At 37.6% G+C, this 13,289-nt stretch overlaps 2 protein-coding genes across 4 annotated transcripts in view; both read left to right on the top strand.

Annotated features, from left to right (window-relative positions):
* zgc:110045 (uncharacterized protein LOC664755 homolog) overlaps positions 1-9,906 on the top strand; it is a 26,811-nt gene extending 16,905 nt beyond the window's left edge. Inside the window, exon 14 of one of the 3 annotated variants that reach the window (XM_052090334.1) lies at positions 9,796-9,906. In XM_052090334.1, the coding sequence (XP_051946294.1) occupies positions 9,796-9,856 (61 nt within the window). In that variant the 3' untranslated portion in view covers positions 9,857-9,906. Of the gene's footprint in view, positions 1-129; positions 1,070-2,978; positions 5,027-9,795 lie in introns of those variants that run through there. The other 2 variants (XM_052090335.1, XM_052090333.1) reach the window with 2 other exon arrangements.
* vwc2 (von Willebrand factor C domain containing 2) overlaps positions 9,881-13,289 on the top strand; it is a 22,798-nt gene continuing 19,389 nt past the window's right edge. The window contains exon 1 of the mRNA XM_052090337.1: positions 9,881-10,549. Coding sequence (XP_051946297.1) covers positions 9,881-10,549 — 669 coding nt within the window. The remainder of the gene's footprint in view (positions 10,550-13,289) is intronic.

The following is a 13,289-nucleotide window of genomic DNA, read 5'->3' on the forward strand; positions in this document are numbered from 1 at the left end:
CTCTCACCCCCTCATGTCACTGTCTCCTCTTGTTTACGTCCCTTAACCTTTCTATTAACCCACACTTTCCCTCACGTCTTTCCTTCTCCATGTGTGTGTGTGTGTGTGTGTGTGTGTGTGTGTGTGCAGTTTAGAGATGGCTAAACTGAGCATCCAGGCTGCATCCTCCACCTCCTCCACCACACCTATCGACTTTGGCCTGGGTTTCTCCCAGTCTGCCCCTTCCTCCTCCACGGCTGTCCTGGCTGCTCCCCCCTCCGCTATTAACATCCACTCCCCCCAGTCTATCTCCTCCTTCCCCAGTGCCCATTACGCCCTGCCTGTCTCCAGCCTGCTTGGCATGAAAACCGTCCCTCTGCTGGCAGTGCACGCAGCCGCTTCCGCGGGCCTCCCGCCCGGCCTCACCCCCTACACCGCAAAGATCCCCACTTCGTCCAGCATCAAACAATCAGAGCGGCACAAGTTTGCCCCGTACTGAGCAGCCGTGGTCTTTAATCTAATGAGTATTCTTATATTTGTTTATTATTTATCCATGAATAATAAGTAGATTGAAAGTGTTTCTTCCTGGCCTCTCTCTCTCTCTTTTTAATGTCTCTGTGCAATATTTTGCAAACAAATAGCAAAAGTTATAGTGAGTGAATGACAAGATTAATCGCTCTTTATATCGTCTTCCATTTTGTTTGCCATTTCATTTGGAAGTGTTGAGATATCCATCTCTCACCATCTAATTTATTTGACACTGCTACTTATGTTCACGGAAAGCCAAAGCCAACAGTAATTTGATTTATTGGTAATATGCAGCTCATGGGGAAGGTCTGTGTCTGTACGTGTGATTTTATTTGTTAGTTTTTTGTTTATCTTGGTGTGATTTTATTGTGCTGATTAGAACAGGCTGCCATCTTTGTTATTGTATCTGAATAAGAAAGTAATTTCAAAGAGAGTGTGATGCTCTGTGTCTCATATTGATGTTGTTAATCAGACCTTCTAACTTAAAGATATTGTTCACCCAAAAATGAAAATTCTCTCATCATTTACTCACCCTCATGCCATCCAAGATGTGTATGACAGTCTTTCTTCAGCAGAACACAACTGAAGATTTTTAGAAGAATATCTCAGCCCTGTAGGTCCATATAACGCAAGTCAATGTAGTCCAAAAGCACCAAAAAGCACATAAAGGCAGCATAAAAGCAATCCATACGACTCCAGTGGATAAATCGATATCTTCTGACGCGATATGATAAGTGTGGGTGAGAAACAGATCAATATTCCAAATGTACTTTTTATAACTTGAAATCTCCACTTTCACCTTCTTCTTCTTCTTCTTCTATTTATGGTAATTCAAATATTTGTGCATATTGCCACCAATTGGGCAGGAAGGAGAATTTATAGTGAAAAGGACTTAAATATTGATCTTTGAAGATCACATGACCAGCTGAACACTACTTGCTTAATCTCAGTAACTGCTCTGATATTGGACACTTTCATTCATGGATTAAATTAATCCAGGTTTACTGTGCATAGTTAATTTCAACAATGGAATTGGCAACTGAAAACTACTGTGTTTGAATGATTCAGCCTCCAGGCCACTAGGTGTCAGTGTAAGTCAATGTAATTTACTTCAACATACTTAAAAAAATTACTGAGTGCACCTTTAACCACTGGAATCTAATGGATTACATTTATGCTGCCTTTATGTGCATTTTGGAGCTTCATTGTTCCAACCAACATTCACTTGCATTGTTTGGACCTACAGATCTGAAATATTCTTCTAAAAATCTTCATTTGTGTTCTGCAGAAGAAGGAAACTCATACACATCTGGTATGGGATGAGGGTGAATAAATGATGAGAGACTTTTCATTTCTGGGTGAACTATCCTTTTAACAACAGAACATATATCTAGAGGTCTCCTGAAAGTCGATTTTGCCGATACCGATAACTAAGGTGGCGGAAATGGCTGATAATTGATTAATTAGCCAAAAGTTACAAAACATTTTTTACTTAATGTTATTTATTACATTTTTCCTTATTGTGACAGGCACAGAAAGAGGCAACTAGAGTCCAAAATGAATAAAATCCCAGATGCTGTTTATTGCAACCAAAATCCCAATAATAACCAGGAAAAAAATGAAGATTTGGTGTATAACACAGGACTTTTATGCAGCAAAAACTATCGGCGAACTATTTTGTGTATTTTTACCAATAAAGGATAGTTCCAAAAGCAGTGTTGCTGATTAATCGGTCAACCTCAACATGCAGTACATCAATATACTTTTTTCAAGTACCTTCTTAAAAATGACCTAATTAATACTGCAGAGAAAGTTAAAGGTGACGTGTATTATTTATCTGTGTATTGACTAGCGTCACCAAACAGAATTGCAAAAATAATTATCATTCTTAAATTGATTTCCCAAAAACATGCCATTGTTTGAGTCAACACTGGTTTGTTGGGTTGGTCGAGGGGCTCAAACAAACAGAGCAATGTTTTGATAGTGCCACACAGCCGCAGTTTTTACACTATTCAGAGGAATCAACCCTTTAAAAATAACTTAATGATAGACAACTCTGCATATTATGTAAGCCATGACAGGAGAAAGTATTTTAACAGCTAAAAAATTACACACTTCAGCTTTAAAACATAAAGACATGAAGGCAAGATGGCATATCTTGGTAGGCCTACACATTTTGTGATTCTAACATTTCCATCCTGCTGTTTTAGAACATGCCTTCTTTAGTTGTTAGCTATAATACCATGCAATGCATGTGACTGTTGACACTTTTATGCTGATGTAAAACAATATCAAATATTATTTATTTGTTTTGTTTCTTTCAGCTTAAATGATGACACTGTAAAACTGTGACCCACATATGCAGTAGAGCCATGCTTCTCATGCCCAGCAGGGCTTATATCAGGGGTATTACTGTTTTTAACAATAATTTAATCTGTTATTCTAAATCTGATTGTGTGTTTTTCTCCTAGGCTGTCCTCAGTGATAGCAAGTCTGAGGCCACTGTAGTGCATCCTTTATATCTTATCATTAATCTCTCATTGGATTACCCTAAAGACATAGTGGACTCTTATGGACTTAAATACTACTCAAGATTCCCTGGCTACACAATGATATTTTTTTAAAGTATTTTTTAATCTTGTAATAATCAGATATGCTGTAACTAGTTTTTTATGTTTCAACCTCCAATGCAAGACATGTATTTGTGTTTGTTTTTAGATTGCTTTTTGAAGTACTGGTATGCATTTAGCTGTTAATATGACAATCAATGTGCTTTTATTAATTGCTTTACAAAAGTAGAACTTAAAAGTAATTCTTTAATTAAATGATACCAGCTATTTATTAGTACACAGAGGGTCTTGTAGATTCATTTTGAATACAAAGACTACTTCGGAATACTGCTATTGTCTTAAAAGAAAAAGGAAATTGCATTTATGAAACATGAGGAAATTCGATATTTCAAACTTTCCATACCTTGCATTTCAGTGCCGACCTATTGTGATTGAAGTGAAAGGTCAGAGCAAACTAGGAGTTTTTATAGTGCTGCAAATGCATATCTGCATCTCTGTGGGTCGTTCAATAATACATGCCGTACTTAAAACTGGGTTATTTTGGTTAAAGTAAGCTTGCCTCTAAGAACCACAAAGAGCACATGGCCCTGGTTTATTAGTTTACATTGTCTCAGAGAATCATATTTATTTCAGAAAGCTTATTTTGTCCTGCTTATCTCCCATTTGTTTCTGATGGATGTTTGCTGTTTTGTAAATGTCATCAGTACATCACTGACTTTGGCTGTGAAGGACAGACATTTTGACAAGCTGAATACAATTCATCTAATTTAGCTCCAGAGCATACCATTCCCATCGGATCCGGGATACCGCTTAAACGAACAATGCATCAGTGCCACTGACTTTTATGTAAGCAGCATTCATATTCATAACATAAGCCTCCATAAAATAGCCATCACATCTGCTAAGGCTAAGGCTTTCAAATACAAAACGGCATGTTTTTCACATGCATTCACAATTTCTCAGGCAAGATGCATTATCATAAGTGCTTTAACTTTACCATTCATTCATGTTTTAGACGGCCTTCTTTCAGTGGGCTTCATTTCACTGTGCTATAAAAAAGACCTCAAAGAATATTAATAGTTTGTCTGAACTTTTTTACACTCAAGCTGGAAATGTCCATGGAGACATCAGACAACAAACTTTGTTGCACTGGCAAAAAAAACAGAACGAACTTTGTGTCACCCTTGGAAGCAAAACTACCTTTTCACAGGTACTGTTGGGACAGGTTTTCTCACAGGTTGCTCAATCATGCATGCACTCAAAGTGAACCATTACCACACTGTCACTCACTGCATGTGGAGCCCTTGTCCTTCTCCTTAAGGAGTGGCAGCCCCATTCAACATCATCAATAAAATAATTTCTGGTTTCAGAAAAACACTCTCACTCTTAGACTTTTTGCAAAGCTATGAAAATGACCTTAACCCTTCCTTCTCAAAGATCTAAATCATGTCTGCATGCTATTGGATCCAAGCATCGCTGGATTGGATCAATTCTTAATGGGTATGGAAATGTAATGTCAGAAGAGGAGCTCCTCTCCTCTACATGGAGGAGGGTCATCATAAGTGCCAACAGCCTGTGCTGTTGTGAAATGTAATGTTGTGGACATCACGGCCTGCCTCTTTGTTAATGTTGAATTAATGATTTTCCCCTCTCACCCCATCAAAAGAAGATGATGGAAATGGCTTCGACCAACCCTGAATAATCAATTATATTAATGCAAGCCTTTGGTTATGAAGAGCATTTCTTTAAAAGGATGTAATAATCTGGCCTCGAGCACCACAATACTTTTGTGTGTATGTTTGTGTGTGTGTGTGTGTGTGTGTGTGTGTGTGTGTGTGTGTGTGTGTGTGTGTATTGCAAGAGTTTTCCAATTTCACTCTGTTCCACTCACAAGTTAGGACAGATACCATTAGGGGCTGTTCACACCAAATGCATTTGTTTGCCTCTGTCTGCTCAGTTTTTCAATTGCTTTCCTATGTTAACATGTAATAGATGGAGGTATTTGACCGCTGTGCAGTGTCTGTTTTTTCAGTGTCTCACACAGGAGCACCGTGTTTTTCAGAGGCTGTGTCAAGTTAAATGAAAGTTCTCAGTTAACAGCATTTGTGGCTTTATGTTGATTTATACACGCTCACACACACACACTCACACACACACACACACACACACACACACACACACATGTTGTGTTTCCATGTTTTATGGGGACTTTCCATAGACATAATGGTTTTATACTGTACAAACTTTATATTCTATCCCCTAAACCTAACCCTACCCCTAAACCTAACCCTCACAGAAAACTTTCTGCATTTTTACATTTTCAAAAAACATAATTTTGTATGATTTATAAGCTGTTTTCCTCATGGGGACCGACAAAATGTCCCCACAAGGTCAAAAATTTCGGGTTTTACTATCCTTATGGGGACATTTGGTCCCCACAAAGTGATAAATACACGCTCACACACACACACACACACACACACACACACACACACACACACACACAAACTATTAAACTCATCCCCCATTTATTTAAAAAAAGGACCAAAATTTACATTTAAAGTAAGCCACTTACAATAGAAGTGAATGGGGCAAGCCCAAAAAAAGTAAAAATACAAACGTTTAAAAAATATAGCCACAAGATGAAAACTTTATAGATGTTAACATGATTTTTGTGTGGTATGTTCGCTTATTAACCTTATCTGTGTAAAATTAAACCCATATAACAACTTTGTTGCCACTACAACAAAACCTCGGTATTGGATAACTTAACACAGATAAGGTTATTTTCACATTTTTCCACACCAAAATCATGTCAACACTAATAATGTTTACATCTTGTAGTTATACTTTAGAAAATATCTATTTTAGCCTTTATGGAGTAGCCCAATTCACTTTCATTATAAGTCACTTATTCTGACCACTTCTATTTAAAGGTCCACTTTAAAAAAAAAATTACTCCTAAAGAAATTAATTTTGAAACATATTTATAAAATCATGAGCACTCATATGAGATGAAGATTCTGGTCATGTCAGCAACCTTATAAAAACTGTTTTATTGTACATAGAGAGGTTCCCCTCATGGGTCTGCCATGTTAGAATCACATAAACAGCCAAATACTACTCAATAATCTCAGTTACCGCCCTGTTATTTGACACTTTCACACATGGATTAAATTAATCATGGCCGACAGTTGACATTTCTACATTCATACAATGGCATTTATTAACCGAAACCTATTGATTTTGAATGATAGGTGTGGGTGAGAAACAGATCAATATTTAATCCTTTTTTTCTCCAAAAAGGAAAATCTACACTTTCATTTTCACATTCAGCTCCCTATTGGTTGGGAAAGTGGAGAGATTGAGAGTAAAAAAGGCACTTAAATATTGATTTGTTTCTCACCCACACCTATCGCTTCTGAAGACATGGATTAAACCACTAGAGTCGTTTGGATTGTTTTATGTGCTTTTTGGACCTTCTGAGTTCTGGTCACCATTCACTTGCATTGTAAGGACCAACAGAGCAGAAATAAGCTACTAAAAATCTTTGTTTGTGTTCTGCAAAGGAAACAAAGCTATACACATATGGGACGGCATGAGGGTGAGTAAATGATGAGAGAATTTTCATTTTTGGGAGAACTATTCCTTTAATAATCAAGGAATGAGTTTAAATTATTTCAGTGCAACAGTAAACAGTTGAATCAGTGAAAGCTGGCAAGTCGTGAGGGGAAAAAAGTTTAATCCTCAAATGCGTCCATCAGTTGTGTATTTGCAAATTCAAATTTCTCTTTGTCCTGTCTTTGCGCAGGGCAAAAACTCTGTTCCGAAACCAGGCACGATCAGTGTGCATCTCACAAAAGCTCTCAAAACAGTCAACTTGCGGACAACTGATTAATCATATCCTGAACTCTGTGAGTCAAGTGAGGGAATGTGCCACCTGCTGGTCGGAAAGGGGACGTACTATTTTCATCAAACTCCTCAGTAGGCTGTGACGTCAGGCTACCAATTTTTTTAATGAGTCCACACTTTCTCTAAGCCACTCCTTTCTTGTTGGAAGAGACTTTGACAGCCGTCCTCGCTATAGTGACACCATCTCAACAAAACACTGCCAGGATACACAGTTATGAATTCTATAGGGAGCAATGTGAGCGTGCAACAGTATATCCTGCGTGCAGTTATGAGGATTTCTTCAGAGTGCAGAGACTGATGAACGCTATCGAGCCGAGATCTTACACAACTATCTTTACGATACAGAATCAGATCAACGGACAACGCTCACGCATGCAGGTATTGCAGAGCTGCAACGTCTCTGAATGTCTCTAAATGACATCATAAAGTTAAAGTTAGACGTATGGAAACAGTCAATCCGGTGTGCTGCATGAACGATACGCTTAAACCGGACAAAATTGAACGGAACTGATATTTTTTGCACGAAGATAGAGGAATAATACGGATAAAAAGACCGATTGCTATTTGCGGTCTGCTTAAAGTCTTCAGCTCGCATAATTAACTTATGTTGGTAGGCTGATATAAACATTAGTTTACATTCTAGATACTGATTTTGATAGCTTATGTGCTCGAAACATTGTGTCGCGACATTATCTACGCTTCTGTTTTCTGATTCCCAGTCGGGCATCGCCACATCTGAACCCCAAATAATCGGTCCAGTTCTCAAAGTGATCTGACAGCTGAGATGTCACACTTTCTACCGTTTAACGTGAGTCTGTGTGGCAGAAGATGGATGTGGGTGATGCTGTCAAGAGCACCTTTGCATTGCATCCGATATCAACAGGCTCCACAGCCCATAGAGAATAGAGTTGAACAATTAGATATACCTAATTCATCAGTAATTGAGTGTTTTGACATTTCATCATCGGTTGCAGATTAAATTCCCAGTACACCTTGTTTTATGTCATTTCCCTCTTCTCTGCCGTTCCGCATCTATTTCCCGATTAACCTCTTCGTGTCGTTTAACAGATTGAATTGAAGTGAATTGATTGCGTTTAGCTGGACTGAGGATAGATTAGAGAAATGTGCGCGCGGGTTATTGAAGTGCTGGTGACTCAAGTTCCCTTGAGGCAATTTACTTTCGTGTCCATCACCCCCGTGAAAACTGATGCGTGGAGGTGCGATTGGAAGATTGCTGTCGCTATGTGTGATTACACTCGAGGCGATCAACCTTCACACATCGCCAGCGCGAGAAAGTTATATGTCTCTTCAAAAAAAAAGAGGGAATGTTTAAATAAATGTTTTTTGGTTATTGCCTGTGTTTTAAATATTCTGCGATGTTTATATTTTTTTATATTTTTGAATTTTTTATTCACTTCATAGGTGTTGATTTAAATGAAAACTAACATATTTAAACTTTTATTATTATTATTATTTTATTTTTTTAAATAAAGGTCACATTAAAACTGACTTGGGAACTTTTGACCATACCCTCATAATTTATTTTTGGTATACTTTTCAAATGCATTTTGTATATAAATTGTATAGTTTTAGCCTTGTCCCAGACTTTCAATACTGAAATATGAAAATCCATTATAAACATACAAACTATTTCATGTTCAAAACTATGGTGAAACTTAAAAGTTGTATTATTAACATTAGTTGATAGACAACATATAGCCTATTAACAATAAACAATACTTTTACAGCACTTACAGTCTTAATCTTGATTTATGTTCATTTCATCATTAATTTTACTATTAAAGCTGTACATGTTAATATTATCTAATGCATTTTTATCTAATGTGAACTAACAGTGAGCAATAGAACATTTAGAAATGAACATACCATGATTAATAAATACAGTAAAAATTGTAGTTCATGATACCTAATCTTAACTAATATAATCTTATTGTAAAGCGTTACTAAAACAACGGTCATCTAAACAAAGAGTGCAACATACAGTACATAAACCATTTCAGTATTGTTTGCATGAAAATGACTTCTATCAATCTTAAAAAATTACGACTATACCAAAGGTGTCAAAACCATCAAGAAAAAAAAGTAAATGTTTGAAGAAAACAAAGAGGTCAAGATAAAAATCACTTGTGTGCAGAACATTTTTATAGGGTACAAAACAGACGGTGTAACAAAGACACCTTTGTGTGTTTGTATTTTAGTTCAGTTTCTTATTAAACTATTATTTATTTTATCAAGCCGGTTCTCACCTCTTCCTTTCCATTGAGCATTGTTACAATATTATTTAACTGTTTATATTTAGGATGCATAAAATGTTAGCTGTGAAATTAGCCATAGTAAGACAAAATAGTTGGCCATTTTATATATATATATATACTGTATATACAAAAAAAAAATGTTAAAAGTCATGGTCATTTCCACTATGAGATTTTGTTAAACCCAATACAGAATTTGAGATATGGTGGAAATGACAATGTGGTGGGAATTTTCATAACTTGCAGAAAAATGACAAAGTGTCATAAATCTCATGTGATGCATGCACATACACAGTTGAACATTCTTAGACAAATGAAATAAATTAGTGAGGGTGTGAACATATTAACTTTACTTTCTAGAAGTGCTAAAAGTGCCTTAAGTTCAAGAAACACTCATATTGTTTACAGTATATACTGCTTGAGAGATTTGATTTTGGGTCAGCTGGTTTGTAGTTGCTTTAGCCTACCTCTCTGACTGGCATTATGCTGTTCCTGTCCATGGTGCTGAACTCTGTACTTTGGCTGTTTTTCAGATATGACGGTTCTGCTGTTGGTACACTAGACTCTACCTGCAATTTGCAGATTGTAATGTGAGCTCAGGTGAAGTCCCATCATTTTATGCTGGCGGAGAGGAGAGAGATGCTTCACTCTGCTGCCATGACAACAGGACTTATCTTTGTCATCTGGCTCTTGTATACCAGTGCACGGGGCAATCCCATTGTGTCTGTGCCAGAGGCTGGCGAAAAAGAGCGTTTGGAGCGTGTTCTGACCCAGGCCAAAGAAGGTGCACTGAGCCAAAGTGCCAAGCAGCGTGTGGAGGAGCTTAGTAATCTTGAACTGGATGTTATCAAAGGGGGCAACAAATCCAGTACTAGTAGGACTCGGCCTAACTTGAGCCCCTTGAGACGTGGATCCAAAGTCCAAGGAAAGTCCCTAGAAGCCTGGGGTGAGCAAGAACCCCTCAAACAAATCAAAGAAGCTCCCACAGATGAGGCGAACATCTCCATGGATGCTATTGACGAATATGCGTACCCTGATTACAGGGGAAAAGGCTGCATGGATGAGACAGGGTTTGTGTTTGCCATTGGGGAGAAATTTACCCCAGGACCATCCAACTGTCCCTGCTTGTGTACAGATGAAGGCCCTTTGTGCGCCCAGCCTGAGTGTCCAAAACTACACCCCCGTTGCCTGCGTGTCGACACAAGCCAGTGCTGCCCACTGTGCAAAGAGAAGAAAAACTACTGTGAATTTCGAGGAAAGATCTACTCATCTCTCGAAGAGTTTAAGGTAAGAGCACTATTAAATGCTGTATTATGTAGATGGAAGTGTTAACTTAATTTATTTTATTCTTTTTGTCTGTTGAATGCCAGAGTGACCTTTATTTTATGGCAGTTATTTGAAGAAGGGTAATAACTGGGTTTACTCTTAGAATCTCTGTTCATTATTAAGTGTAATTGAATTTCTTTGGTCCAGTGGAGATTTTTGACAAGTTGAGGGAATCTAATATGTGCACATCATGTCTTGATTATGTATTGATTCCAGCAGCCCAAAAATGAGTTTTCAAAATTGCACTTTTTTTTTAATCTTCCTGAGCCTTTCACATGAGAAATGCTCACATCAACCCAGTTTTTTCTGTTCTTCCTTTTATGATCTAAAAGTGTTATGAGTTCAATTATTATGTGGAACTAATGGTGACAAGTCTTGTATGCATTACTATAAGATAGAACTCGACAGCCCTTTTTATGTAAGGTCCTATTATGATGCTCTCTAATTTCTCCTTTGGTAAAAAATGTGCGTTATCACTTTCAGACGGAGCAGCCAGTGCACAAATTATTCCTTTTGAACTGCATATCTTGCCCCACAGTGTAAACAGAATGCTACTGGTTATTATTATCCTGATTCTATTTTCATTGGTTCCTCCTCTTTCTGTTTCATCCGAGTCTGTATCCAAAACAACTGAGCTCTATGGCAGTGACATTTATTTTAGCATTAGTCTACATCAATGCTTTATACAACAGTTGCTAATGACCAAGGACTGGATTTATTGGTTCTACTCCACTGCACCTAATGCATATGCAGACTGCAAACGTAACAATTAAACCTTCGGCAGAACAAAATAAGTCCCATGAGGCTGGCTGCTTAGGGAAAACTGCAGGAAGAATTCTGACCCCCCAACACACACACACACACACACACACACACACCCACACAACAATTGAAGATGACACGTTGTCCTCAGTTTTATTTGTTGAGGTTCGTCTTGGGAGATATGGTGTGCAGAAAGTTCTTTTCACAGAATTGTTAATGGCTGAGAAATCCTTTGTGTTTTGTGCTTGGAGGCAGAAAAAAACCTCGCTCATAAGTTCAGTATGTGATTTCTGGGACACTTCTAGAGCTGTGTCACATGAATGGTTCAGAAATCCACTTTGTGACAGAAAGGCTAGGAATTTATCATATGCATACGGTTCAGTTCATGTTCATATAATGCAGCGCGTTATAGAAAGGGATAGTTCCTCCAAAAATCTGTCCTTATTTACTTACCCTCAAAACCTGTATGTTGTTCCAAACTTGTGTGACTGTATGACTTAAAAAACACAGTATTAAAACACTGAGTTTAGTTCGATACCAACCTAATACATTACATCAACACCAAAAGATATGGGAAGCATATACTCCTCCGTCCTCCCTTTTTAAAGTTGGTAAGCTTTTCTGGTATATGGTTAGTTGCATTTAATATGCTTACGTCCCTGCTGTAAGCAATCCTATCAGAACAGACCTGCAGTCATGAGTTGAGAACCACTGATATATACTTTAAGGAATTTGGAGAAAGGTATGCAGATTTTGATGTTAGTCTGTTATGAATGGGCTCGAGCATAAGGCACGACTCAAGCTCAAAGTTTCCCATGGACAGAAATTTGGATAGGAAGGAAGGGAGATGAAGGATACCAAAGGATTTGTCTGAAAAGATGAGGTGAGCATTGTTCCTTCTTATGATGTGATTGCTGTGATTACACAAACATGCTCTTCCTCTTCCTTTCATTAGGAATGTTATTCTAGACACATGAGTATTTCTGTAACTGCTGTTCTCTTGGGATTTTCACACACAACAGTCTAGAATTTAATCAGAATGTGGCAAAAACAAAAAACATCCAGTGAGCAGTTCTGTGTGTAGAAACACATTGTTGATGAGAGAGGTCAACAGACAATGGCCAGACTGGTTTGAACTGATAAGGTCTATGGTAACTCAGATAACCACTCTGTACAATTTGTTCACTTATTCGTACAGTAACTATTTTTGTAAATCACTTGCTAGTAGGTGGCATCAAATTAATGTCTTTTTTGTTTTTAGTCATTAAACCACTGACAAAGCACAGAGACCTTCATGACAGAAACAAGTCTAATTATACTTTATTCAAATTAACTTGTCTACTTAGAGACTTTATCCATGTTTAAATATTATAAGCATTTTCCCCACAAATAACAACAAAGGCAAAGCATATCATTTTGTGAAATGCTGTGCATGACCATCAAGGTATCCAAAAAATATGACATAGCCTAAAAGTAATAACATGTTTTATACTTCCTGATGTCATTGTTGATTGGACTAAAAGTGATTAGTCACTTTTACTATTAATGAATTCAGCTAATTTCTCTCCTTGTAAAACGAGATTACTGAACTAAATGAGCAACATACCTCTCCTTGACTTGCTCAAAAGAAGCTGGTTCTCACTCGTTCATGAATTTAATGAGTATATGGGGCGTATTCGTTTAGTGGGTTAAACCAATGCTATGCTCCTTTAATGCCCACACTCCAATGATATTGGCTCGTGCTTCAGTCAGTCTTTTCAGGCAAGAAAAGCCACCAAAGTGCCTCGTTGTTCAAACAAATTCAGCAAATGCAGCTGTTTAAAACACTTGCGTGCTTATTGTAAAGTCACAGATTTTTAGGGGGGCTAAGATTCATTTTAGGGGGGCTGAATGAGGTGGGAGTAATTAAGTACAGAATTTTCATTTCTGGGTGAACTAT

Source organism: Xyrauchen texanus, chromosome 24, assembly GCF_025860055.1.
Source record: "Xyrauchen texanus isolate HMW12.3.18 chromosome 24, RBS_HiC_50CHRs, whole genome shotgun sequence".
NCBI classification, from domain to species: domain Eukaryota; kingdom Metazoa; phylum Chordata; class Actinopteri; order Cypriniformes; family Catostomidae; genus Xyrauchen; species Xyrauchen texanus.